General features: G+C 50.3%; 4 protein-coding genes and 1 pseudogene across 6 annotated transcripts; 3 read left to right on the top strand and 2 right to left on the bottom strand.

Moving 5' to 3' along the window:
* Positions 1 to 425: 425 nt before the first annotated feature.
* On the top strand, positions 426 to 2,389 carry LOC120655680 (annotated as a pseudogene).
* A 1,372-nt stretch (positions 2,390 to 3,761) lies between these two features.
* Positions 3,762 to 8,453, top strand: LOC120711456 (lipid droplet phospholipase 1-like). The gene is made up of 10 exons (XM_039996994.1): positions 3,762 to 4,021; positions 4,611 to 4,678; positions 5,307 to 5,377; positions 5,479 to 5,715; positions 5,958 to 6,121; positions 6,197 to 6,252; positions 6,341 to 6,393; positions 6,492 to 6,597; positions 7,778 to 7,875; positions 7,987 to 8,453. The coding sequence occupies exons 1-10, from the start codon at positions 3,921 to 3,923 to the stop codon at positions 8,056 to 8,058; spliced, it is 1,026 nt and encodes a 341-aa protein (XP_039852928.1). The 5' UTR covers positions 3,762 to 3,920; the 3' UTR covers positions 8,059 to 8,453.
* Positions 8,454 to 8,828: 375 nt separating this feature from the next.
* LOC120711464 (deSI-like protein At4g17486) lies at positions 8,829 to 12,036 on the bottom strand. The gene is made up of 5 exons (XM_039997002.1): positions 11,681 to 12,036; positions 10,789 to 11,076; positions 10,625 to 10,705; positions 9,704 to 10,065; positions 8,829 to 9,034 (listed from the first exon to the last, which is right to left on the bottom strand). Exons 1-4 carry the CDS (start codon positions 11,796 to 11,798, stop codon positions 9,923 to 9,925), a joined length of 630 nt encoding a protein of 209 aa, XP_039852936.1. The 5' UTR covers positions 11,799 to 12,036; the 3' UTR covers positions 8,829 to 9,034; positions 9,704 to 9,922.
* A 1,610-nt stretch (positions 12,037 to 13,646) lies between these two features.
* On the bottom strand, positions 13,647 to 16,008 carry LOC120711435 (nudix hydrolase 8-like). 2 transcript variants are annotated; one of them, XM_039996955.1, is made up of 9 exons: positions 15,779 to 16,008; positions 15,422 to 15,684; positions 15,250 to 15,315; positions 14,976 to 15,113; positions 14,743 to 14,851; positions 14,630 to 14,661; positions 14,463 to 14,497; positions 14,180 to 14,288; positions 13,647 to 14,077 (listed from the first exon to the last, which is right to left on the bottom strand). In XM_039996955.1, the coding sequence occupies exons 1-9, from the start codon at positions 15,885 to 15,887 to the stop codon at positions 13,877 to 13,879; spliced, it is 1,062 nt and encodes a 353-aa protein (XP_039852889.1). In that variant the 5' UTR covers positions 15,888 to 16,008; the 3' UTR covers positions 13,647 to 13,876. The 2 variants fall into 2 exon arrangements, with proteins under 2 accessions (XP_039852889.1, XP_039852894.1); XM_039996960.1 differs by having other exon boundaries at positions 14,630 to 14,680; positions 14,774 to 14,851; positions 15,779 to 16,004.
* Positions 16,009 to 16,896: 888 nt separating this feature from the next.
* Positions 16,897 to 25,212, top strand: LOC120711447 (3-isopropylmalate dehydratase small subunit 1-like). Of its 2 annotated transcripts, none has more exons than XM_039996970.1 (2): positions 16,897 to 17,762; positions 21,238 to 21,508. In XM_039996970.1, the coding sequence occupies exon 1, from the start codon at positions 16,991 to 16,993 to the stop codon at positions 17,753 to 17,755; it is 765 nt and encodes a 254-aa protein (XP_039852904.1). In that variant the 5' UTR covers positions 16,897 to 16,990; the 3' UTR covers positions 17,756 to 17,762; positions 21,238 to 21,508. The 2 variants fall into 2 exon arrangements, with proteins under 2 accessions (XP_039852904.1, XP_039852914.1); XM_039996980.1 differs by lacking the exon at positions 21,238 to 21,508 and adding an exon at positions 24,942 to 25,212 and having other exon boundaries at positions 16,902 to 17,762.
* The last annotated feature ends 2,757 nt before the right edge of the window (positions 25,213 to 27,969 follow it).

Raw genomic sequence — 27,969 nt, 5'->3', positions numbered from 1 at the left:
TCAAGCGTGTGAGCAAACGGAATAATGCCGTGACAGTTGGACCCAATCAATAATGGCATCATGTGATATACTTATTTTCTATTTTTTATTTGAAAATATACAAATGAATCATGCAGGGTCATCCGATTCATGCCAGCCATAGCGAGAGCACTGGTGGTTGATGGATTAGATGTCCTAATCCAGGCATGGGCGCACTTGATTACACCGAAACGACGCTCGGCGATCTGGATTAAATCGCCAGGGGGTTGAGGCCACGCAGCACCTATACCCGCCGTGCGACGGCTGTTTTAGATGATGTTTATTTGTCATAATTTGATATGGAGAGGTGGGACTGGAATTGAGGGATGAGAAGAAAGCGATTGATTGGTATGAACTCTGAAGCCTGCGGAAGTGCGGAGAGAGGACAGCATCTGCAGGCTGCGGTCATGGGTCGAAAGCTTTGAAACGGCTTGCCACAAGCATAAATGCATCGACGGTGACACTGTCACTTCCAGGCGCTCACTGCCCTGCACACCTCGAGCTAGGCACAAGCCATGCTCCACGTTACTCACATGCACCAAAAATCTGAGATGCCTGGAAAAATGTCGTCTTAACTTTTTTTTAAAAAAAACCGTCTTGTTGCTGTCTCTTTCTCATTTACTATTTGTCCCATCGCGATAGCTTCTTTTTTTTAAAAAGAATATTTTCCTTTTTTCTAAATAAATGAAGTTTCTGACAAGCTAAATGAACTAATTAGATCGTTATAGATGCCATATCTTATTAAGAACAAAGCTAGAAATTCTTTTTCCCAACACACCTGGAATTGCACCTGAACTAATTAGAAATTCCAGAATCGACGAGAAGAAACACCACGTTTACTCCCTCCCTCGATCATGACTGCACTTCCCTTTGTTGAAATTGCCGGGCGCCGGCAATACTCGGTCTCGCGAAACGACAAATTCAAACACTATGTATCCCAGAGCTTAAACATTTCACTGAAACGTTTTACCCTTTGGCTTGCGCGTGCACGCTCCGCTGACGAGGGTCCCCGCATTGGAGCACCTGTGCACGCGAGGTTCACCTCGTCCGTGTGTGGTCCAAGTCCATGGCTCGGGGCTAGCTTGCGTGCACTTCTGTTTGCAAATCGTCCTGCGAATCCGAGCGCCGCGTCAATCACCGAACTGATACTAGGATTAGAGCATCTCCAGCCGGATGACTAAATGGACATCTATCTCTTTTTTTAGTCTCTCAGGTGAAAAAAAAAAACAACTCTAGCCGGACCCCTAAACGGGCTACCATTTTGTGGAGACTACTAAATTTTGGCCTAGGGCTCCTAGAACTGGAGGCCCTCTATTTCCACCCGACATGTGGGCTCCACTTCTTTTTTTTCCTCTTTCCCCTCTCCTCTGATTCGCTCGCTCGGAGAGGTGCTCGCGGCTCCCGCGCCGGCCGCCGCCGCCACCGCCATCCCGCCTGCTCCTCTCCGGGGGCGCTCGCGGCCGGCCTCGCCATCGCCGCGCTCCTGTGCTGTGGCGCCGCGGCGGCGGCGGCGGCGGTCCCGCGCACCGCGGCCTCGCTCCTGCCGCTGGCGGCGTCGACCGCCCTCTGGTGCGCGGCGGCGGGGCTCTTCGCGGCCGAGGAGCAGCGGGGCGCCGCGGACGCCGTGGAGGCCGTGGTGCTCGTGGGCGGCCGCCACCGCCGGGGCAAGCCCGAGGCCGGGCTGGTGTAGGTGATCGGCGAGGCCAACGCGAGCGCGTACGCGGCCACCCGCGGGGGCGTCCAGGTGGGGTGCTTCATGCGCAGTTCGGCGTGGCGCGACGTGGACGAGGACGGCGGGGAGGTCGTCTTCGCCGACATGCTGTCTCCCTCCTGCCTGGCAAGCGCCGGCGGCGTGCAGCGGCTCGGCCACGGCGCGCTGGAGGAGGAGGTCGCGGCGATGCAGGTGGACTAGCTCGCCGAGGGCGTCTGGAACATCTACTTCGGCGGGTGGTCCAGATGGCACGACGTCGACGCCACGACGAGAGAGGTCTCTGTCGGGTGCGGGAGGAAGAGAGGGAGGACGGCGGCCCCGCCCACCCCGGCCCCGCCGGGCCATGCGCCGCCGGGCCTCGTGCACAGAGAGGAGGACCAGGGCAGCGAGCTCGGCGGAGAGCAGGGCGGCGGCGACGGCCACGGGGTGCGCCTCGTAGAAGTGGCGGAGCCGCATCACGACAGAGGTCTCCAGGTGCGGGTTCTTGGGCTTGCGGCCCTTGCGGGAGATCCCAGCCTCGAGGTCGAAGTCGCTGCCACCGCTGCCAGCTCTGGTGGGGGTAGCGGAAGGACTCGGGGCTCCCCGGACCGAACCCCTGGCCGCTGCCGACCGAGATCACTTAGGCAGCACGCAGGGGAGGACCGACCCAGATCCGGATAGGGTGCTACGTTTCGCCCAGCAGGAAGGGGAGGGAGGGAACACCTAGCGGGCGCTCGTCGCCGGCGAAGACGTGGCGGATGGCGCCGCCGCTCGCCTAGTGGTTGCCGACTCGCCGCGAGGAGAGGGGGCCAGGAGGCGATGCAGAGACCAGGGAAGGGGGTGGTGGGAGCCGGTCGGTCAACAGAAAACTTGAGTTGCTCAAGATTGGGGAGAGTTTCGCTGACAGCTGGTCCCATTAGTCAGATTGATTTAGGGGCCATCATTTGGTCGGGCTGACTGGAGTTTGGAGAGGTTTTCAAGTCCCTAAATTTTATGGGCCGGCCCAAAAATACAAAATAAAGGCTCATATTTGGGCAGCCGGCTGGAGATGCTCTTACTAGTATATCTTTGTGTTTCTTCCTCACAGCGACGAGCTCGTACGTGTTAATTAAATCTCAAACCTCCTCAACGAAACATCCACGAGCTTCGACATCATACGTGATCCAAAGCACTGTCATACAGTCTCTCTCAAACAACCAAAAGCAAACGACAACCGTAGACAGTGGCGAAGCCAAGATAAATTTGACCCTGGTGCACTCTCCATTGCAATCAAGAAAGCCAGTATAATTTATATGGTAAAATAAAGTTAACTACTAAGAAAAATATTTTTTACCATGGTGCACGTGCACCAGGGAAGCTCCATGTAGCTTCGCCCCTGACCGTAGAGTTTGTCTCTGTGTCTTCTGGATGGAGATGCCCACTGCAGCACTGCTAGCACCTAGCCCGGCAGCCCCCAACGGGTGGGTTGGGTTCTCCTTCATTTTTCCGCTCGGGTTGATTGGTGTGCGGGAGAACCGGGACCCCACGTATCAACGCTTGCCTTCGACGCCTAAACACCGGCTCATAATAGGACATGTTGTTGTGGGCACGCTGCCGATTCGGGACAGATCTAATCTCACCTTGATGCATTGCACAAAGGATCATACTTTAGCTTGTCATACTTGGCTGATGAAACGACTAGGATACCCTCTGTTCCATTATTTGAAAAATAGGCGGTATTCATACCTCGAGCTAAATATTCAGTAATCAGCAAGCATGATTTAAAAGATAGTATACGAGTGAGCTCGTATTATCTGCCAATGCAAGTAGTTTTGCCGTTGGAAACGACTGGCACCATGGCCATGGTCGTCAAACCTCTGGTGGTTGGCGCTTGCGTTCTTTCATGGCACGCCGCAGGGCTCCGGGGCTCGGCTAGGTCGGTCTGACAGAGTGACAGGTGGCCTCCTCCTCGTGTCCTACCCCACCTGTCACTCTCCAATCAGAGGCCACCCCCACACCAATCCGCTCCCCAGGCAGCCGTTTTCGTCCCCGCCCCCTCCTCGTCTGTTCCGTTCCGCCTCCGCGTCGCCACTCGCCGAACCCGAACCAGACCCGCCTCCCTTTTAAGCGCGGCTGCCCTTTTTCCCGTGCACACCTCTCCTCTCCTCCGCGCTCCCGTCCGCCTCCCCCGGCTCGTTCCCGCTGGTTCGCGTCCGTGCGCGCGCGGGGGTGAATGGGTGACCTGGGAGGAGGAGACCGGCGGGAGGCGGCGCCGGCGCCGGCCGGAGGCGGGCCCGACCACCTGGTGGTCATGGTCCACGGGATCGTCGGGAGGTACGGCTAATTTGCCTTCCATTTCATCTCGTAATTGGGATTGGGCTCGGTTCTCAATTGCTCCGCCAAAAACCTATTGCCGCACGCTTTTCTCGGTGGGGAAACTTTTGGCTGTTTCGAGAACTTGGGGGATTTCGAGCTATGGGCTTCTCTGATTTGCCTGATCATTGGTTGTGTTCGAAATTTCACCCCGAAGCAGGTGTTTGCGTCTTTGCGAGGGCAGCTCGGGAGATGAGCGTGCTGCGCGTCTCCTGATGTTTTTTTTTCTCTGAGTGAAGTATAATTAATTAATTTCATGACCTAAAATGTCCTCGTAACAAACTGAATTGAAGTGTCTCTTGGGAAGACGCTACTTGATCCGTACAAATTAGGTAGGTTGTTCGTTCCAATTAGCGGGGGGCACTGATGAACTCAGAGTACATAAATAACTGAATACCAAAGTGAAACGCGGTTTGGTAAATTTTCGTGCATTCACATCAGTACATCACCTACAAGCATTTCGGCCATATAATACATCTATTTGTTTTAATTTTCCATTTGATTGTTCCTGGAGCTCTATTGATCCTTTTACTCCCTATTTGGTGTACAGCACAGCAGATTGGAAGTTTGGAACTGAGCAGTTTGATAAGTTGCTCTCTGACAAAGTCATAGTTCATTGTAAGCTCTCTCAATTCGTCTCTGTGATCATCACTTCTTATTAACAGTGTTTCATGAGCTGTGAGACCTCCATTGTATTGTACATTTTTTTAGGAAGGCCAGTTTGACATCTTAGCTGATCACTTTTTACCAATCCTCAATCCTAGTGTTGAACTATTAATGCATTGGTTGGCTAGTGTTGTCCAACTTTTACACCTGATGAGGCGCTTGGTTGAACTATTAAGAAAGTTGTTCCTTGTTGGCAGATTTTGTGTCATTCATACTAATGATTGGCTTATCATTCCTAGGCACTTCTTTCTAACAAAGAAATGCAATAAGAGCTTTATCTATATTCCATGTTTTGTGGGGCTCTTGGAATCTTATTTCCTTGTAGAATATATGCCTGGTCATGTGCAACTGATGATGCAAAAAGGTGCATTATTGCAGATGACTGTGATGTTGTTGCTATTTAAACACAAAATTGAATAAAAATTTGCATTGTTGCACATAACGTGTGATCTCTTGTATCATGAGTTGTAATATTGCAACTGAATCATAGTACATTATTTTTTAAAATATATAAGAGAATTTTACCACTTATAGACATTTCTTATGGTTACTTCAATGGTTTTTTTTTCTTAACTTGTAGGTAGCAACCGCAACATGTACAGGCTAACTTTAGATGGCATTGATGTAATGGGTGAGCGATTGGCACAAGAGGTTAGTTCTTCCATTATGCGTCTTGATTATTTTCCGAATATCTCTTCTACTATACTTTATGTGTTCCTTCTGCAAAATGATGACAAAATTTAGTAAGGCAGGTTATTGAAGAAATCAACAGAAGACCAGATATCAAAAAGATATCTTTTGTTGCACATTCAGTTGGAGGATTGGTTGCTAGATACGCTATTGGAAGACTATATAGACCACCTAAACAAACATCCGAAAATGCTCAACAAAATTTGACTGATGATAACAGAGGTACAATATATGGACTTGAGGCAGTGAACTTCATAACTGTTGCATCACCACATCTTGGTTCCAGAGGAAACAAGCAGGTACTGTAGTAGCTTAAGTTTTGCCTTTCATCATTGCGATCAGAAATGAAAAGCCATATATCATCCTTGCATGTTGAAGGTCAAGCTTGCAAATTGATCTCTTAAAAGAGAACTAACTTGCTTGAGTGATGATAATAGTATAGTAGCTTTCTGTGAAAGCTTGGCAGAAGCATTTTGGTACTTGTAACATGAATGTTTTAGGGACTAGGCTGAAAATTTTGATCTTTGTTTGAACTATACAGGTTCCTTTCCTTTTGGGGGTTACTGCAATTGAAAATTTCGCTAGCTGCATCATTCATTTGATATTTGGAAGAACTGGCAAACACCTCTTTCTTACTGATAATGATGAGGGAAAGCCTCCATTGCTGCAACGCATGGTGGACAATTGGTGTGACCTGCAGTTCATGTATGCTTATCTTCCGCAACTGCTTTTGTGTGCTTGGATTATGAATATTTGTAACTTACCAATCTGTTGGTGTAGGTCTGCTTTGCAAGCATTTAGACGACGAGTTGCGTACTCCAATGTTCGTCATGATCGTATCCTTCACATTTAAAATTAGCACATAGTACTATAGTTATAAGCATTGATTCTAAGTTTTTTTTTCCATAACTGAATTTTGTTAAGATATTGTTGGGTGGAGGACATCATCCATCAGACAAGATTCAGAATTACCCAAGGTAAACCTTATGGTCTTTTTTTTTGGCTTGGCCAATCTTAGCATGATCCTTTCTTTCAATCTACCATTTATAATATGCATTTAATTATATTCTTGTAGTGGGTTGATTCAACAAACAAGATTTACCCACATATTGTATATGAGGAACTATGCAAAGCAGAAGCTCCTAATAAATGCGAGGACACGGACCACTGCACACTAGAAGGTTTGTATTAGTGCTTGGATTATATAACTGGACATGCGCTTGTTTCACATTTTTGTGATTGATCTCTTATGCTGCAAAACCCAACATAGTATGGTAGTACTGACAGGCACTAGCATATTTGCTTACTAGTTTCTTCCTCTCCTTCTAAAATAGTGCTGTTTCCCCTGTCTATCTATCCTGACAATATCTTAATGGAAGGCCTGCTAAAAATTGTCAGATCTTCTTCCTTCTTACTTTTCAAAATGTGGTTCATGTTTCTTTAGAAAGGTTTCCCTGGTTTTAAAGAAAGCATATAATGTTTTTCATACATCCGGTTTACGCACTATATGTGGTTGATGTTTCCATGCTTATTTAATTCATTGATGATTATCTTGCGTATAGATAATAGAAGATAGTTTGTGGGGACAGAGAGTCCTTTCTGCTTGTTGATATTGCCAGATTAGGAATGAATTTCTTAGCTTATGTAATCTTGAAGAGAATGGAGCTTCCCAGTTAAGCATGAAAAAATAAAAAAGAATATCTAGCTCAGTTTGCTGGATGTCAGGATATACACCCCACCACCAGGTTTCATACAGCTAGAATAAGCTATATATTGAAAAATTAGAAATAATACGGTCTCTTTTGAGAAAACAGAAAAAAAAAACATTGTTTCTCAGTTCTTGGATTGGCTAAGACATAGGAGCATGGCCCTTTATCTATCATGTTATGGATATTTGATGTCCGTGGGTCCCTGACTGTATATCATGTTGCATGGGTCCCTTACTCTCTTAGGTGCTTGTGGCTCCACAATGTTTCGGTGGTACACAAGTTCCATAGGTATGCTTACAAATGAGATGATGTTCAAGGACAGTTCCCTGACTCATCAAGATCGATTTAGACATGTCCAGTCTGTTTACTAGCATGGGTATGCTGCTCTAAAGAACCCTATGGTTTTACTGTCACCATTTTCTATCATGCATCCATCACGAGTTACCATGATCCCCCACATATGTTGTCCAGTGAAAACTCTCTAAATCTGTATATTAGGACATGCTTCTTTTGTGGAGAGGAAGAAATATATATTTTCGTATATGCACAAGGGATCAGAAAATACAATGTGCATCTTGATCCTATATTATTTATTTCGACGTCATTACTGCAGAATTGCACATGATGGACTGACTTCTATTGCAATTTACAGAACGTCTTTTAAGAGGACTTAAGTGTGTGTCATGGGAAAAGGTGGATGTTAGCTTCCACAACAGCAAAGTAAGATCTGCAGCACATAGTGTGATTCAGGTATTGTCTTTAGCTACCCGTGACGTTCTTCTGTCAGCAATTTAGCAACCACTTGATGTTTGTGAAAGTTATGCTGAAGCTGAAGCCTCCCTTGGAATGAAATCTTTACAGGTGAAGGATCCTGTGATGCATTGCGAAGGTGCCGATGTCATACAGCATATGATTGACCATTTTACTCTCTAGTAAAATCCCTGGTCTTTGTTTTGCTAACTGCTGAGTCTGATCCTGGCGAGCATATTTTATGGAAATCCCAGGCATCAAAGATTCATGGCACTGATGGATCAAGTATATAGGGGGGGGGGGGGGGGGGGGGGGGGACACTCCCGTTCGTTCATTTAGTTATTTGTGACCATATATGCTGTATGGTGCATGTACTTTTAAGACTACCCTTGTCATTATAAATGTTTATCATTTATTTAGTGGTGTTCTTGATACGGCGTGCGTGTATTTTGGAAGACATACTGCAGATAGGATGTGTATATGTGGGGGAAAAAAGACCGCCGTTGCATGAATGCAACAGAAATGCTGATTTTACTTCGACAAATATGATTGTACACGCAACAAAGGCGATTTAAGAATCCAGATTCATTCCTTGCCAAAAAAAAATCCAGATTCGTCGGTGACATCACTGGTAACGTAGAAGTTTAGCATTAGCTCTTTTCTATATCCATATAATGGTGAATTCAACGTTGCTAATAGTAATAAACAAACCTGGCTCGACAACACCGTATCGCAGTACAAAATAGATTAGCCCCATTCAACTCTGCTGTTAGTCCATGCCAGCCAAACAATCTTGGCTAACACTGGAGAAAGAAAGCGCGTCTAAGTTGCACAAGCTCGCCAATTTGGAACCGGAAAAAAAATGGCATTTCATTTGTCAGCTTCCTTTTCTTTTTGTCTGGGAGAACTCGTCAGCATACTTTTGTGACAGAATGTGACCACGGTCCACGGGATTGGGCAACGAAAACATCATGCCGTGTTACTAAATAGCCATGTACATAAACCCCGTTCTGGCATAACTTATTACAGTGATAGTCTCGGCTCAGCAAGTATTACGCTAAGGCAATATTTTACACCTTCGGTCCTAATAGATACTGGAACCCATTTTGCAATTTCCAGCTTTGCTAAATGACAGTAATACCATGCTGCTGCTACCAACCTACCAGGGGCGGGCCCAGGATTTGGGGTTTGGGTATTCAACATTTTTTAAGGATGAAATGTTTTTGACCGCCGCTGCCCGCTGTGCTACGCTGTCCCCAGCGACGCAGGTTGCTTAGGTCTCATCGGCCAGAAGTGGAAAGGATGCGGCCACAAGGGAAAGGGGAAGTGGAATTTGGATGGATTGGTGCCGGTTGGGGGTTGCTATTGGGCCTAGAAGAGGTGAAGTGAGCCATTTGAGCACAAGAGGCAATATGAGATCGGGAAGCCTGTATTGTGACGTTAGATCATCTCCAAGAGACACCCTAAATCATCTCTCTCCACACCCTATCCAAATACTTGCTATTTTAGAACCGGATCTTAGACCCTCAACCTTCAAATTTATGGGTCATATTTACCTAATATGTCAAAGTTCAAAATAAAATATCCGGTACAAGGGAAGTACCATGGCGACACAAGAATACAAAGAGAAATAATATTTAGGATGATCCTCTACTTAAAGGATATAGAGAGTTGGAGACTAGAATATAAGAATTCTTTTAGAGATACCCTTATTTTCTATTTTAATACATATACATGTTATATATACTATGTATATAAATTTTGTTGCAAAATTTTTTGGGTATTCAGTTGAATACCCTTGAATCAATACCAGGCCCGCCCCTGTAACCTACCATGGACAGTCACCTGCCGGTACAAAGACAGCAAGGCAGTGCTAACTGGTGCAGCAAGTATAGTTACTCTGTGTATATAGCTACACCAACCAATGGCGAGCTTGACTGTACCGGCTCGTCAAGCCATCGTCTAAAGAATCCCTTTAGCAACAACAGCTACACGACTTGTAGACTTGTAGTTACAGTACGGGAGGTGTCTATGAGCATGGAGCAATTCAGAGAAGATCTTTCGCTAGCTTTGGTGGCACATCTACAGAATGCATGTCATTGGATGGAGTTGGCAGCAGGTGCTTGGCCTCGTCCTCATCATTGTCGCTGTCCTCAATGATAGGAGAGTGTATTGAATGCAAATCATCGTCTGATGAGAAACCAAGGTTAGTAAACATGTTAAAACTTTATAAATAGTGGAAGATGTATTTGGAATCCCCTTATGTTGTTGTGCCAGAAAAATTCCCTGATTTCTTTGAAGTTTGGTTAAAAAGTAATCATTCTACAGGGGTTACCTGGTGAATAGTATTAATCCTGATAGTTGTAGATGAAAGGGTGACATATGCAACATGTTGAATATTTTGACTGGGACATAAGAAAGTACCAACAACCATGAATGGGTGCAAAAACGTACAACTAAATTAATGAAAAATAAGAAATGCCAAGCTTACAAGAAAAAGGAAAAATGGTCACAATACTGCTCACGACTATAGAGGAATTAATCCTAGTCGGAGACATGCTTGTCACTTGTCAGTGACACATTTTCATGAAAGTAGAAAAACATAGCATTGAAACTATAAACCGAGTTGAATCATGCATGCCCACACAAGCTAATCCTCTTAGGTTGATAGAATTTGGCAAGAAAGGCCACCTTGGAAGTCACTGAAAAATGAAAACTAATGCAATAGAAAATTTAGGTAGATACTAACCAGAAGTTTGACGACGAGTTGGGACACGACCCACAGGAGAAACTTGAACGCTTTCTGGTAAAAGACAATCAAAAACTGAACCTAAATTTTCGAGACACGGTACAGTCAGCTGCATGTAGTTTCAAGTAATAAAGTAAACAAACATGTTATATAACAGTACCAACCTACTCTCGCAAGCCTATTCACCCAGGAGGGGATGGGTTTTCCAGTTAAGTTCTGACAGACATCGTCCGTGAAATGATTGCAGTTCTTATTAATCAAATGATATGTGTTCCCATGATACTTCCCTGCAAGTTTTTCAATAAACGAGCGGAATTCTTCCTGAGACATGTCTGTTGTGCCTAGCCACACCGTTCTTCTATAGACAAAGCCAGGGCAAGTCTTTGATTCCACCTCAAACACGCCACTGGACGGGAAGTCATGGGCTCCAAATCCATACTCCATGCCATGAACTGCTCATTTTGAAAATGAAAAAATAATAAGAAAAAAGAGAATGCTAAAGGCTTAGTTTGAACTTCTGCAAGTTAGCTAGATATTGAAATGGACATCATGACATCCGGATTTGGAAAATACAAACATAATTACAAGCTTTCAACAGAACGGTCTTGATTCAGGCATTCACCAGAGTTGCAGCAATCCATATAATCAACAATCAAGGTTGCGGAGATGCATTAATTGTATGGTGAACCCACACTTTCCTACCTAGTACGAAGGATGACACTAGTAGAGCATAATTCTCCTCGAAACTTTATGCATAACTTTATGCATAATTCTCCTCGAAACTGTTGCTAAGACAGAACAGTGTTCTTTAATCTGTATCCCCTATTCCCATTGTCCCTCAGAACCATTGATCAGCTATTTGCAATATTTTGTTCCTTGGATCATTGTTACAAGCACCTAATTGACCATAAAACATCAACAGCAAAAAAAAAATCTGAAATTAGCATCACGCTAATTAGGTATTTGAAAACAGGACCGTCTTAATCCATCATTCTACCACAGAACCAATACCGAAAATAAAAGAAATGGGAAGGGGGGATAGATCGCCATGGGAACCTTCGATTCCGGAGTGGAAGACGCCGAAGCCGAGCCAGTAGAGGTAATCGTTCGCGGCCGTGAGGTCGTACACGTTGAGCAGCACCGGCGTCGCGGCAGCGCTGTTCCGGCCGCCCATCCCCTCCCCTCCCTAGAGATCTCACGGCCCGCCCACCATGAATGGGCGGGGGAGCAGCTAGGGCTCGGCCGGCGCACGGATTCGTGCGGTGCGGGAGGACGCGGCGCGGCGCGGAGACGGAGAACCCCCCTCTATGCCTTTTCCGATCCGATCTGCTTAATTAAGGAATCAACATTTGGGTTTTCACATGTGGCGCTATTCTCACGCTGTTTTGTTCTTTTTACATTTTTTTTTCTTTTTCAAAGCTGGCAAGCTGCTGCTCAACGATCGGTGTGAGTAATCACTTTCCTGTGTTCCAGGCCGTGTGCTTCGTCGGCCGGACGGCGTGGTGCCGCCGCGGCGGGAGACGTGCGAACGGCCCTGACGGAGTTTGGCCGCGGCGCAGAACAACTTGAAGGCTTGAAGCCAGCAGACGCGAGAAATTTACGATTTTGCCATCATCAAAAAATGGGTTTCGCTAAAATGCCATCAAACTTTTGGGTTTCGCTATAATGCCATTATGAAGGTATGTCTTCCTGCTACAATGACTTTTCCCTCCTTTTCATTTCATTTCATAATTTCTCGCTTCTCTAACCACATAAACGGACCATTTTGCCCTTGAGACAGCCAGCCTTATCCCCTCAGTCTCCCGTATCTCCCACCATGCCCACCGTGCATTTCTTGGCAGGCCGAGCTCGCCATCGCCGGCCTCGGGTGCGGACATGGTGTAGGCACGGCGGCACCACCGCGTCGACGTACGCGAGGCCACGATGCCGTCGGGAAGCTGCGGCGTGGCGGCGGCGGCGTTCGGCGTTCGGCGGCACAGCCACGAATGCGGGAGACGGCATCGAAGCGGGAGCACAAGCAGGTAGGAGGCCCAATGGCCGGCAGGATCCCGGTGATGACCTGCAGCTTCTCGAGGTCCTTCGGCTCGGCGCGTGCAGCAGGCCTGGACGTTAGTGATGATCAGTTTCTTACTCCGTCGAAAAATCGATGCTAGCTTGCTTGCTGATTATGGCATGTCGTGCCTGGAACTAATTCAAGTGGTTTGCGTGGGGCTTTGAATGCAATATTGGGGGAGGATTAGGAACAGGCCATGCGGCATGTCGTCGGTATGCGGCTGATTGGCACAAGCGGAGAGAAGGGGGCGAGAGGAAGTAGAGACTGAGCAGATAAGGCTGGGCACACGAGGTGTGCGAAGAACAAATCAAGGGTGTCTTCTAGGAGGGAGATGAAGAGGCTGGCGCCATGGCATCGTAGCGCGCCAGTCCACCAGGTCGTGCGCATTGACGGCAGCGACGGCCGCCAGCGCCACGGCGAGCCATGCCTTGCTGGCCCCACCGCCCGCGGACAACACCGCGAGGCCCGCCGCCAGGAGCAGCGCGGCAACACCTTCCCTTGGAGGAGCCGCGCCGGGAACCTGACCTCCGCCAGCGAGTTTGCAGGGGCCTTGGTGCTGAAGAATACGAAGAGGAAAGGGAGAGAAAGAACGAGCATTTTCATCCTGTTCGATCTGTCCGGGCTGTAACCGATGCTGCAAGGGCATTTTGGGTAGGTTCAGCCAAAGAAAACATGGAAAAATAAAAAATGATGTGATAAGTGTTGAAAAGACATTTCAGCGTTTTGACATCGTATCATAATGGCATTGTGGCGAAACCCAAAAAATTAATAGCATTCTGGTGATACCCGTTTCTGATAATGGCAAAATCGCAAATTTCTCAGCAGGCAAGGCCGCGCCGATGCCGGCGGCCATGCCGATTGGCACCGCAAAGACAGCACGCGAGCGTGTCTCGGCGCCGACCCAATCCAATGCACGTCATGGAGCATGCTTCCGATCCGGCATTCCCGTTCGCGCGAGATCACGCAAAGTGCAAACCAACAGTCAAAGCGGCAGCGGTGATGAATCCTTCTGCGCACAGGAACATACAGATCGCGACCCTGGCAATCGCCATTGTTCGAGGCGCCTCAAGAGTCATGCACTCGTGCCGTGCCGGAGCATCGCACAGGAAAATTTTGGGCAATTGGGGTCACATCACATCACGCCCTGAATGGAATGGATCTTCTTATGGGAACATGATGCAGAAGCAGCCAGTGATCCGTCAGCTCAGGTATCCGCGGTCGTGCTCGGCGACGCTGTAGTACAAGGTGGACGCCCCGGCGTCGAACTTGGAGACCACGCGGTGCGCCGTCAGCCCGCGGTAGCGCCTCCGGAGGCGCTGCACGCAGATGTCGGAGATCTTCCTGAACATGTGGTCCTCCTGGACCAACGGCTGCTCCATGAACTCCCGGAGCGGCATCCACTGCAATGCGAACCACACGTGTGCTCTCTTCAGAAAAATTTACGAAGATACGCTCGCTCGTTTGGCGAGCCAACGCTGGGTAAGCGTTCTGTATGCATCTACCTTTGCTGCTTGAATTTCCGCCTCGTCGATCTTGATTTCGTTGGATAGTGGTCTCAGCAGGCAGATGAAGAACAGGTCCGACTTTTGGAACGCCACGTTATGCGCATGCCTGCCACAATTTCAGGCCAACAAATAGTCAAATAAGGTGTTCTGAAACTCTGGATGGCTGCATCTGCATCAGGAATGATGTTCTACTGAGCAGTGCAAGTGCATAACAAAATCCTATAATTTCACACGCGTCTATGATGACTAATACAGTGAGCAAGAGTGGAACCATTGTTACCTGAAAGCAATCAGTTCCATAAACTCAGTGTCAACCTGCAAATGCATCGAGGGAACTATATTCATGATTAATCCCATAAAAATGTAAGCCCATTAACTGAAGAGCAAATATCAGAACAATCTTTTACTCCAACAGACAACAATAATAGAACAATCCATTTTTCTTACTCCAGTCTCCTCCTTGACCTCTCTGACAGCTCCTGTAAAAAACTCCTCTGACTGCCACAAAGCAACCAAACATTCTTCAACAATGGACATCGCAATTAGAGCTCACATCATACCAGGTATCCGTCTAATTGTCTGACTCCTCACCGCATGGATGAATCCCGTTGGGAGTTTCCAAGCACCAAGCGACGATGAAGCAGAATACTTCTCTTGAACCACGAGAACCTTGACGAGTGCACAAGAAAAAAAATGCCGTCAGAATCACATACAAAGTGCAGACACATCACAGACTTCTACTTATCCTTCCACAGTCGATGGAAAATGCACTGGCGCATGATTATAGGCTCACCTCCATTTGGTCGTTGATCACAAAGCCCCCGACTCCGACCTGGTGAGAGGCATTCGCCGGGAGCAAGCAGGGCTCGTCGGGGATCCAGTACGTTAGCATCAGATACGACTCCTCTGCGTGGTGGTACCTGAAGCCCTCCTGCACCCAGCTAAAAAGTAACATCACATAACTGGTACTAGTAACTGACAGGCACTTGTTTGCACCATGATTCAGACCAACAGATGAAGGTAATCTGGAGCAGCTTGCTTTTACAGTTTGATTTAGTTTATCGTACTTTTACTGCTAGTGGAATGAACTCGGAGCGATCCAGCGGTAATTTCAGCCACACCCCTTTCTTGCCCTGTAACAGAAGTTACTGTCGTAAGCACCTGACACAGGTCATTTTTTCCGTGGCAATATTATCCGGCGCTCAAAAAGAAGAAGGCCGTTCGGCCGCGGTGACGCACCGCCGACTTCCAGTAGGAGAGCGACGCCGCCAGGGACCGCGCGAACTCGCCCGTGCCGGACGGCAGGCGGTGGGCGTCGACGACGACTCCGCCGTACTCGTCCTCCAGGGCCTCCAGAACGGACGAGCTCTCCTCCCGCGCCGTCGCCCACCCGTGGCCATTGCCGCCGTTCCTCCACCCGTTCACGCGCGACACCGGCTTCACCGTCCTCGGCATCTTGCAAGCGGAGGAGTAGGACGTCCAGGCCCTCGTCGCCGGTGCATCTGGATTCAACAGTAGCACGAGTTACCAATAGCAAATGCGAGCCAGGATGGCGAGTAGATCGTGCAGAAGAAGGAAGCGCTATATCATTCATACCGCTGGAAGCAGAGCAAGGACAGCTCAAGAACCTCGCGCGGCGGCGGCGCGCCGCCGGCGTGGCGCCCAGGCTCGCCGCGGCGGAATCTACAAGCAGGCTGCCCTCCATCGATCTCGCTCAGCCACTGACTGACGTGCTACCGGCCTACTGTGTCCGCTAACTGCCGCGTGCTCCGATCGATCTGGTGGGCTGGTACGAGATTCAGGAGGCGACCCGCGACCACAGAAATGCTCCCACCGCGCACGCGTACGAACGCTTTATCTCGGAGAAACCTCATGTGGAGTCCACGTCACTCTCACAAAGCCACAAGCCCACAAGACACAAGAAAGATACTTAGCAGGCTGCTGCTACGACGTGCCAGCCGCGTGGGAATCGTCGCGTTTCGGATCGGAGCAAGCGATGGCGGCATGGCGCCGTACACTTTTCCTAGTAGCGTGATAGGCCGGTATAGCTAGCGTCACTGCACAGGCAAATGCAAATTTGCAGCAGCTTGCTTGCAGCGTACGAGAGCCGCGTGTTCCGGGAACTTTACGCTCTAGTACTAAGCATGAGCTAATTAACCGATGAGTTAGTGGTCGCGATGAAAGACTATTTCTTGGTAGCGCCGACGAGCAAGAATCAGAGCACAGGCTTATCCGAAGACAAAAGGCCAGCTTGCGGATAATGGCGGTGTGCGTTGCGAGAATCATAGGAACAACGCTCGGCTCAGCTACTTAGCTCAGTTGAGTACATCCACTTGTATCCAATCCAGCACGCTGAGGCTTTCTTCTCGCCAACTTCAGCTTAAGAAACGACGACTACGTCGTCATGCCCGATGGAATGGATTAATGGAACCACAGGAACTCAAATTTAATTTATTCCCGCACATAAATATTTCATTCGATCAGTTTTATTTTTATTATATCTGCTCGTGTCGTTCGGGCGAGGCTGCGAAGAAGAACCAAGTGCGGCCCAACAGCCCAATCAGCAAGAAAGTTCTCGTCCGGTGGACCGACGCCTCGGTTTCGTGGCGTCTACGAAACTCGAATGGGCCTACGTGGCCCAGTTTCGTGGCGCTTACGGAATCACGCGACTGGTGTTATAATGGCCGTCAGTAGCGTAATCCAGGGTTAGCGCATTCGACCCGTTTCAGCCCTTGCCCTAAACCCACCCCGATCCCAATCCCCCCCAACCAAACGACAAGCACCAAGCGTCCAAGCCGAGACCGTATCATGGCGGCGGCTCCGTCAGCGGCGGCGACGGCGGCGGGGGCGTCAACGGCGGCGCTCGCCCCCAGGCCAGCGCCTACCAGCGCGCTCCTCCGGCGCACCCAGGTCACCCCTCTCCGCCACCCCGCGCTGAAATGCCGCCGGGCTGGGCCCCTCGCCCCCAAGGCGGCTGCGGCCGCGGCCGCGGCGGGCGGCAGCTCCCCCTCGTCCGCGGTCTTCCACGGCGAGGTATTCGTGGTGGGCGACAACATCGACACCGACCAGATCATCCCCGCCGAGCACCTCACCCTGGTGCCGTCCAAGCCCGACGAGTACCGCAAGCTCGGCTCCTTCGCCTTCGCGGGGCTCCCCTCCGCGGCCTACCCGACGCCCTTCGTCGCCCCGGGAGAGGAGTCCACCCACTACGCCGTCATCGTCGGCGGGGCCAACTTCGGGTGCGGCTCCTCCCGCGAGCACGCGCCCGTCGCGCTCGGGGCCGCCGGCGCGCGCGCCGTCGTGGCGGAGAGCTACGCGCGCATCTTCTTCCGCAACTCCGTGGCCACGGGAGAGGTCTACCCTCTGGAGCTCACCGACGCCGGAGCCTGGAAGGAGTGCAAGACTGGGGATGTCGTCACCGTGGACCTTGGCAATTCCGTCTTTATTAACCACACATCCGGCAAGGAGTACAAGCTGAAACCTATTGGCGATGCCGGGCCGGTCATTGAGGCTGGAGGGATCTTTGCGTATGCCCGGAAGACTGGAATGATTGCGTCGAAAGCCGCAGCATGAGGGACAGGTGAGATAATTGGAACTCATGTTTTGTTCCACTGCATAGCTTTGTCGATATGAGTCTTTCCATGCTTGATTGATCCTTGTGTGAGTGTATAGTTATTATTGTTAGAGATGAAAGGATTTAATGCTTGGTTCTCCTTTCTTGTTTAGAGATGAAAGGATTTAATGCTTGGTTCTCCTTTCTTGTTTATGCTGGCACCTTCTCTTTTCCATTCTGATTATAACCTTATAGGCTATAGCTGAGCTGTTATCCTGAAATGTGTTACATTTGACTGCTTTCTGCAAACTGGTAGAGCTGATATTAGGCAACTGTGTCTGATAGTTTTTCTTATGTTTTGCAGTCATACTCTAGGTTCCATGGTTAACTCTGACTAATGCTTACTCATAGTAATCTATTTTGTTTTTCTAGTACAGTTTCTCTTCTGTTTCCAACAATAGCATATTACAATCATAATACTCCAGGGACTAGGGGCCCTGATTGCAATATGTCTTAGATGTACCTTTTGACATCAAATATGTATAAGATTATAATCTAAGGCTAGATCAGGCTTCAGCATCAAATGGGTTCAGTTATTGTAGTAAATAGTAATCTAGTGTAGGAAATAGCAAAACCTCTACTTTAGGTACATATTGCTCTTGGATTAGCTTATCAGTTAATCAACTTTTATTTCCGATTGTTGAAAGTTCGAACTTCAAAGCAGCTGATTTGTGACTAGGTGGTTATTTTAGATTTGTGATTACTCTTAAATCTTAATAAGGTGGTTATTGGATGGCCAGTTTACTCACCCCTAAACTTTATTTCTTGTTAGCAAATAGCAGTGTCTAAAACTCTAATCTGAAACTAATATGAGCTGACGATTCAGTTTCTTGCATGCCTTTTGCTTTGCAGAATTTTTCATATTTTCAGTACACAGCCAGGAATGTTGAAACTTGATTGTTTTCCCTCTTTATCTTTGTTTTTCCCTGCATTCATCTAACATAACCCTATACACGAATTGTGTGAGTATCTCCCTTAAGTTTATCAAATGATCAATACCCCCAAGATTTGCCTGCCTAGCCTATTGAGTCTGAAGTCCCTTGACAACTTGCTAAACTTGACTAGCAAAGGATGCATACCAGAAGTCCAGAAGCCTGTCGTGGCAGTGTTGCACTAGTCGTTTTGGATGTTCTATGCTCTAAATTTTTCTTCATGTGCTGCTAGATGACAAACTCATCCTAAAGCATCCTTGGTTTGCTCCTCACCTCCTGGTCCTAGATCATTACTGTCCTAAATAATCACTACCTCGTGACTAGGAATTTCGCTGCTTGCCTTTCTCTTAGGCCACATCATGATTCCTCCGTCGCCAGGACCGTTACGGCTTGGCTCCTAGTCTCCATTTACTGTGACCTCCAAGCAATGCACTCAGCGACTGTTTAGTGCCATGCCCATCAAATCACAAGGATGGTGCACATTTCGCCTCTATTTTCATCTGGCATTCATATTGATGGTAGCTGGCAATGGGCCACCTGTTCCACAAATACATTTTGTCTGTGCATACTGTGATTTTTTTTTCCTCTAATTTCTTGTTCCTGTCTACACTCAAATTGGATGATCCGCTGATATTTTTTATAAGTGAAACCAATTACCTGTTGTGAAAATCTTGAAACAGCCTTGATCCATTGTTCTGACAAAATCAACTAGAATTGGCCTGAGCATAACTTTAAAAATCATATAATTGTAGATCAAATTCCAAAGATGTGACACAGCAACCTAGCTACAATTTCATAGTACCTTCTTTAGCTAGTAGTCATTATCTTTCACCCCCACTTCCCTTTACCTTACGAATTGAATTGACTGTTTGCATGGCTTGATACTTGGCTATGGTAATCAAGTATTCTAGACAATTGAAGGGAATGGGCTAACTTAGTTGAATTCATAAATGATATTTGTTAGGGCCCAAGCCCAGCCAGCCCATGCGCCCGAGCCGGCGCAGCCGCTGCCAATGATCACGTATCAATGTCGCCGTCGCACTAGTGGCTAAGATCTGGTCCTTTAGATATTTTAATTGTTTCCATAATTAGTTGGTTGGTAAAAGGATATAAGTATCCCTAAACAATTGAGAAAGAAGCAAGGAAGGCTGTCGCGGGGTTCTAGGGGTACCCACAGCCGGGTGGCGGAACGCACCCGCCTATTCCCAGTGAGGGAGTACTCGGGGAAGTACTAGGCGATGGTTCTGGATCTACGCTGAGACAAGGGACTCAAGAACACACGATTTAGAGTGGTTCGGGCCGCCGGAGCGTAATACCCTACGTCCACTGGGAGATGTATTGTTCTTGGTGGTGTGTATGAACCTATCCTCCGCTGGCCTTGGTTCTTGCCCAGCCTAAGGTTTTCTAGCGGCGCTCCCTCCTTTTATAGATCAAGGGGGAGCGGATACATAGAACGTTGATGCCCCGACAGGTGGGCTCAACGTGACTGTGGCTACAGTGGTAGCGAATCTTTTCCTCCGATAGGCGTACTGCTGCTCTTCTGACTCAGGGGGGTCTTCTCTTGTCCCATCAGCGAGGCGCCCGTTGGAGTAGCGTAGCTTGCGGCGTGGCCTGCTGAGGCTATTATGTAGCGTCATAATGGGCGGAGCCGAGCCGTCGTATCCATCTGCTATGGCAGACTGGCAGGCGCGGCGTGGGCGGCGCCAGCGGCTCCACTACCTTGGTAATACGCGATCAATAGTGTCCCCTGGTCAATGAAACGCCTCAGCTTCTGCCATATCAATGCAGATGTCCACCTACCGCAATGAATGCAATGGTGGGTGAACGTTGGTATGGAAACTCAAACGGTCATGTCTTGCAGACACGCGGCGGCCCCGGACCGCCCCGCGTCCGGTTATTATACAGGGGGTCCAGGACCCTATGAGGGGTCCGGGACCCCATGAGGGGTCCGGGACCCTGCGGGGGTCCGGTCTCCTTGGGAGGTCCGGAGCCCCGGCTGCTTGCGCACGAGTTCCTGCCTCTTCCGGGACACATGGTGTCTCCAGACCTTTCCCAACTGTGGAACGGCCCGGGCCGCTGCTGGGAGAACAGGACTCCGGACCACAGGGGTCCGGTTGTTTGGATGTAGTTAAGGATAACTACAAGATCCTTATCTAGACACAGCAAGAGGGGGTACCCCAGTCCTGGGGTACCGACAAAGGCAATAATCTGGCCCTGGCCTCACGGGGCAGCCCCCAACGTCGCTTCCCTCTCTGTCCCTTGCGCAAGCCACGCATGCCGCCGCCGCCTCCGTCGCCGCTGCTTGCAGCCACGGCTCCCACTCGCCGGCGGCTGCGCAAACCTCCTCCTCCCTCCTCACATCCCTACAACCTACGTAGCCGCGGTAGGATCGCTGGTCCTATCAATATTCATTTTCATTTTGACGGTGTTGGAACCTATGTAACGTCACCGTCAATCTTATTTCTTTTTCATCAACATCTCTCACAATATTCACATCTTTTTTTTTTCAGGTGAATTTCATCTGGTGTCAAATTAGTTGAGGCCTTCGCATACAGTATGTAAAACTGGATCTAGGACCAACCTCTACTTGCTTTTGTCCAGCTTGTGTACCGCTACTTTTGCTTACATTTATACTGGAGTCGGTGTTCTAAAATAAGTTACAGCGTATTGGGCTATGTATGCTGAATCGATCCATTCGATCTCTTATGTATTGCACTTCTCTGTACAATTGTACCTGCTACTGAGCTAATCTGTTTGAATAACAGCTTTGTTGTCAGCTTATGTTTGTTTGGCTTTCTGATATATGATATGACGATGGATTCGACATCCACTTGGTTACTTATTTAGCAAAATGATAGACACAGCAAGATCCCTGAGGGGTCCGGCTGTTTGGATGTAGTTAAGGATAACTACAAGATCCTTGCCTAGACACAGCAAGAGGGGGTACCCCAGTCCTGGGGTACCGACAGTGGCCCCCGGGCCCACCTCGGGTGAGGTACGAACCCGCAGGTGGGGCCACCATCGTGATGTGTTCCTACGCAAGTTGATTGCGCTGGCGTGCTCATGGAGAGAGCGGGCATCCCGGACCCCTGAGGCCGGTATGCCTGTTGCCAGGCTCAGGTACTTAGAGCGCTCTCCATTGGGCGACGAAGGTGTAGGCTTAGGGTACGGAACCAAGCTAAGCGGCTACACAGACTTCGGATCGCTCAGGGAGTAAGCATCACTTCCCGGACCCGGCTCTTGTCGACCGTGGCGAGCGGTCTCCGCCGGAGCGGGCCACCGGAGTAGACTTGGAGCGACCGTGGCGAGCGGTCTCCGCCGGAGCGGGCCACTGGATTGGACTTGGAGCGACCGTGGCGAGCGGTCTCCGTCGGAGCGGGCCACCGGAGTGGACTTGGAGCGACCGTGGCGAGCGGTCTCCGCCGGAGCGGGCCACCGGAGTGGACTTGGAGCGACCGTGGCGAGCGGTCTCCGCCGGAGCGGGCCACCGGAGTGGACTTGGATGGAGCGACCGTTGCTGACAATCCGATGAAGCATGTTACCGGACCTCATAGTAAGGTGCAAAGAAACCAAGCCTTATACTAGAAGAGAGCCCGGGACCTCTAAAGACAGCAGTTCTGGATACTAGAGTACTTGTAACAGGGTAGTGAAGTACGTAAACTTAGGGTACATTACCAGGCTAAGCCACGCGGAGCTTCTCTACCCCAGGATACAAATACCACTTCTCCAGAGCAGGTTCTTAGGGGTCCGGACTGCCTTCCAGCTAGAAGGGGTGTCTTCACCTGACCACAAGCCAGCAACTTAACTTGGATTGTTAGCAATAAGGGAAACTCCGGTCAAGAGGAAAGAATAGTTAAACCAAGGCGAATAAATATAATCAGGGTGGAGCCTAGGTAAAACTGAAGAAGAAAATCTCCTTTATTATTGTGGTTGTCACGGTATACATCGGAGGTCGGGATTACGAGGTCGGACCTCCACCGCTCCGGACCGCTTTTGCCTGTTTGTGTGATAGGGCCAGAGGTCGGGTTTACAAGGTCGGACCTTGACCGCTCTGGACACACACGTAGACGCCACGCTATTACAAAGGAGAAAATCTCTCATTCCTTTCTTAGGAGTAACCTACGGCTGCATGCTATACAGCGCGTGAAGGCGCCCTGGATGTGCCTGAACCGCATCATCCAGCATCACCTCGGGAGCTCGGGGACCCCTCCTTGCCTAAGAGCTGTCACATGCTTACATGGCATGAGACAAATTCTTTGGCTTTGAATGGAAGAGGCCCCCTCCCCCTGCCGTCGCCGTTGCCGATGGAAACCAGAGCGCTTGCGCAGCAGATGGACCGGTGCGACGCGTGGAGAAGTGCGGTCGTTCGCCGGCTTGTCCTTGGTGCTAGCGCCAGGGGCCCCCGCGCGAGGAGGCGGGGTCCTGTCTGCAGCAGCACCGAGCAACGCTGAGGTGGATCTCCGGTGCTGGAGACGGCAGGACGACACGGTCCACATCCTCCGGGATGGCCGTCGGCTCCTGGCTCCATGTTGAGAGGAAGCCTTGAGCCGACACCATACCACCGCAGAGGAGGTGTGGCCGTTGCTTGAGAGAAAACCTTGAGTCGACGTAGGGGCAGCAGCGCCCAGCGGCGCCTCCGCTGTGCGCCGCTACGCCTGCTCCGAGGTGTCGCAGTGGCGACGCACAGCAGGCGTCGCTGTCGTGCGCCACCGCACCGAGGGCGTTGCTGCGCCGGTGCCAAGACAGCTGGAGTGAGTGTGGCCCTGCCTTCCTTCATCTTCAGGTTCGTCGTTGCAGAGGAAGAACACAGCCCAGAGGCCTGAAGATCCAACCTGCGCCTGACTTCCCCACGGACAGTGCCAAAATGGCACGGGGTTCTAGGGGTACCCACAGCCGGGTGGCGGAACGCACCCGCCTATTCCCAGTGAGGGAGTACTCGGGGAAGTACTAGGCGATGGTTCTGGATCTACGCTGAGACAAGGGACTCAAGAACACACGATTTAGAGTGGTTCGGGCCGCCGGAGCGTAATACCCTACGTCCACTGGGAGATGTATTGTTCTTGGTGGTGTGTATGAACCTATCCTCCGCTGGCCTTGGTTCTTGCCCAGCCTGAGGTTTTCTAGCGGCGCTCCCTCCTTTTATAGATCAAGGGGGAGCGGATACATAGAACGTTGATGCCCCGACAGGTGGGCCCAACGTGACTGTGGCTACAGTGGTAGCGAATCTTTTCCTCCGATAGGCGTACTGCTGCTCTTCTGACTCAGGGGGGTCTTCTCTTGTCCCATCAGCGAGGCGCCCGTTGGAGTAGCGTAGCTTGCGGCGTGGCCTGCTGAGGCTATTATGTAGCGTCATAATGGGCGGAGCCGAGCCGTCGTATCCATCTGCTATGGCAGACTGGCAGGCGCGGCGTGGGCGGCGCCAGCGGCTCCACTACCTTGGTAATACGCGATCAATAGTGTCCTCTGGTCAATGAAACGCCTCAGCTTCTGCCATATCAATGCAGATGTCCACCTACCGCAATGAATGCAATGGTGGGTGAACGTTGGTATGGAAACCCAAACGGTCATGTCTTGCAGACACGCGGCGGCCCCGGACCGCCCCGCGTCCGGTTATTATACAGGGGGTCCAGGACCCTATGAGGGGTCCGGGACCCCATGAGGGGTCCGGGACCCTGCGGGGGTCCGGTCTCCTTGGGAGGTCCGGAGCCCCGGCTGCTTGCGCACGAGTTCCTGCCTCTTCCGGGACACGTGGTGTCTCCAGACCTTTCCCAACTGTGGAACGGCCCGGGCCGCTGCTGGGAGAACAGGACTCCGGACCACAGGGGTCCGGTTGTTTGGATGTAGTTAAGGATAACTACAAGATCCTTATCTAGACACAGCAAGAGGGGGTACCCCAGTCCTGGGGTACCGACAAAGGCAATAATCTGGCCCTGGCCTCACGGGGCAGCCCCCAACGTCGCTTCCCTCTCTGTCCCTTGCGCAAGCCACGCATGCCGCCGCCGCCTCCGTCGCCGCTGCTTGCAGCCACGGCTCCCACTCGCCGGCGGCTGCGCAAACCTCCTCCTCCCCTACAACCTACGTAGCCGCGGTAGGATCGCTGGTCCTATCAATATTCATTTTCATTTTGACGGTGTTGGAACCTATGTAACGTCACCGTCAATCTTATTTCTTTTTCATCAACATCTCTCACAATATTCACATCTTTTTTTTTCAGGTGAATTTCATCTGGTGTCAAATTAGTTGAGGCCTTCGCATACAGTATGTAAAACTGGATCTAGGACCAACCTCTACTTGCTTTTGTCCAGCTTGTGTACCGCTACTTTTGCTTACATTTATACTGGAGTCGGTGTTCTAAAATAAGTTACAGCGTATTGGGCTATGTATGCTGAATCGATCCATTCGATCTCTTATGTATTGCACTTCTCTGTACAATTGTACCTGCTACTGAGCTAATCTGTTTGAATAACAGCTTTGTTGTCAGCTTATGTTTGTTTGGCTTTCTGATATATGATATGACGATGGATTCGACATCCACTTGGTTACTTATTTAGCAAAATGATAGAACGAGATTAATTTCTTAATGATAACCCGCGTTTTTTTATGGAATTATACAGCAGATTTGTGAAAGCGATGATGTATCGATTCAATACATTGTTTTTCCCTATCGATCGAGCGGTTGAGCCCCCTGGCGTGTCTTGCCTCAACCCAACCCTGTCTAGCGAAGCCCAGTAGGCAGTAGCCCATGGATAATTGAAAATGGAAGAGGTTCCTGAACCAAACAAACTTTGGGCCACTAGCAAAATTACGAAGAGAAACCGCTCAAAAAAAATTACGATGAGAAAGCACCGGTTCCGAGTCTTGGACAGAGTCTGCATCATTTCATTTTTGTTGGGACCTCACCGCGGTTACATTCTTGTAACGATTGCTTGGCTTTGTTACATCAACCCAAGCATATATGTTGAACATGAACTTCCACCTGAATCCAAATCCAGCAGCAAAGTTTACTGGCTCATGTTAGCGTGCAAACCCTCGGTACGATCACAAACCTTCTGGCGTAGATGTCCGGGACCCATGTCTTGCAAACACCACTTTCATGTGTGACTATCACAGGGGCACACGTCGCACGGACCACTTGGGCTGCTCGTCATCCCTCCGAAAAACGTGTCTCGCACCAGCCAGCTAGAAGCCGTACATGCCCAGTGTGGATCTAGACATCTACGAGTACCTGCGGCTCGGCCGGATTTCCCCGGGCACGTATAGCGCCGGCGCTCGACGTTTCAGCACGCTGACACCGGCCCGGTGAAGCGGCGGAAGCGCGAGGTCAGCCGCGCGATCGACAGACAGACAGCCCCTGCGTCGCGCGGCGTGCGTGTTCCGTGTTCCGTGCGTCCCCTCCCACCGTGCCCGGCGACGCGTGTACCAGCGGGGCCCGGGCCGCCGGGCGACGCGTGTTACCCCCCTCGTTCGGCTCAGGCGCCGCGCCGCGTCGACCCACGCCGAAAATGAACAGCGGCCGACCCGCGCGGCTCCCGCTCGCTCCTTGGCTGTGCTAGGGGTGGTAATGGGGCATGGCCCTAGTGACCTTTTCACAGTCCAATAGGGCCCTTAAATTTTTTAGTTCAAAAATACATATGTTTAGAGCCCGGCCCTTTTAGGGCCCGATCCTTAGATTTTCTAGTTCAAAATATTGGGCCCTTTACCACCCCTAGCTGTGCGTGCCCCGGCGGCACGGATTGGCGGTTGCTACAGCGACCCCGGCGAGGCACGAGCCGACAGAGGGGCTGGATCGAGCCGCTCGTTTTAATGGTCTCGCACGGGCAGCACAGCCACCGTGTCTGTGTGAACCACCGGCTTCGCCGACGGACGGCCAGGTTGCCGGGATCACAGGAGCCCAGCGAAACGCGGGAGCGGAGCCGGCCTAGCCATCGGCAGAGGGGGGCGTGTGCGGGGGGTTGACCTCCAAGCATCACGCTACTACATGCATGCTCGCCGCCATTAATGGGCTCGCAAGCTCACTGCAGCACTGTGCGCTGCCGGCGCGCTCGTCGGCGGACAACGACCGATCGACGCCTGCTGACTTGTGGGACGGATTGATGGTCCTCCGCCTCCGCGATCCGCATCAACGGGTCGTCGAGCTCAGCTCACTCCCTGCCGCGGTCCCTCGGCCGTCGCTGTTCGTTCTACCTGCTGAGGACTTTGGAGCTTCGGAGCGGCTGACTTTCGCGAGGGGTTGATGGCCGAGGGCACGCGTCAACGTTGTTGGTGGGGATCGGTGTGCTGATCCTGTCACGGAACCTCGTGCAGCCCCTCTGTTAGTCTGTTGGCTGGCTGAACGTGTATGGCTCGCGGAGCACCTGGCGCTCGCTTTTTAGAATTTCCGAGCGCAATGGGGCGCGCGTCTGCAGAACTGCTGGTGGCCTGGCAGTTTCTGAACCCCACGTACCAAATTCTGCAGGATTTACTTTTAAAAAAAAAAGGATACTTGAACAGGATTTTCCTTGAGACGCATACTTGCATCCAGAGGAGCAAGTCGTTTTTGAGGATTTCTGAACACAATGGAACACGTATGCAGGACCTGGTGGCCTAGGAGTTTCTGAACCCCACATCATAAATTCGGCAGGATTTGCTAAAATCCCCTCGATTTTTATATTCCAGAGGATCATACATTCACATGAATTTCTTATAAAATTAAAGGATCATCTTTAAAAAAAAACTCTCTGCGCTCTGGCTCGCGGTATACCCGTATGGAAATCAAATACGGAGTATGAACGATGCTGTACCAAGTCGGAAACATTTTTCCCAGCTTTGAGTTTCTCTGCATTCTGGCTCGCGGTTATTGGCGTAACATAGCATGGGCAGGATGTTACAGATGCGTAACCAGCAGGCTGCAGCTCGACAAGCTTAAGCTGCCAACCACGAAAGCCCACGGTCACGTCCACGTCGAAAGAGACACATGTCTCTGCAGAAGTGCTCAAGTCAGAGCCTCACTAGTCAGCCGGCCACTGTGTATACGGACCGCGGACAGAGGTCGTCGGCCGTTTACACCCCCGACTCGACACTTCGACAGGCGACCGCGTCCATGACGATCATCTCCGGCACCAAAAGTCAGCCCTTGAATCATTCATGAAAACACAGTTAACCGCGCAAGACAAACAACGCCAAAAGGGGTTAGCACGAAGCAACCAAATCAAAACCCGTACTTACATTTCCGGGCTTTTTTTTATTGACAGCAGTCCCGATCG

The sequence above is a fragment of the Panicum virgatum genome, chromosome 1K (genome assembly GCF_016808335.1).
Source record: "Panicum virgatum strain AP13 chromosome 1K, P.virgatum_v5, whole genome shotgun sequence".
Classification (NCBI taxonomy): domain Eukaryota; kingdom Viridiplantae; phylum Streptophyta; class Magnoliopsida; order Poales; family Poaceae; genus Panicum; species Panicum virgatum.
This window is presented reverse-complemented; position numbering and strand designations above follow the sequence as displayed.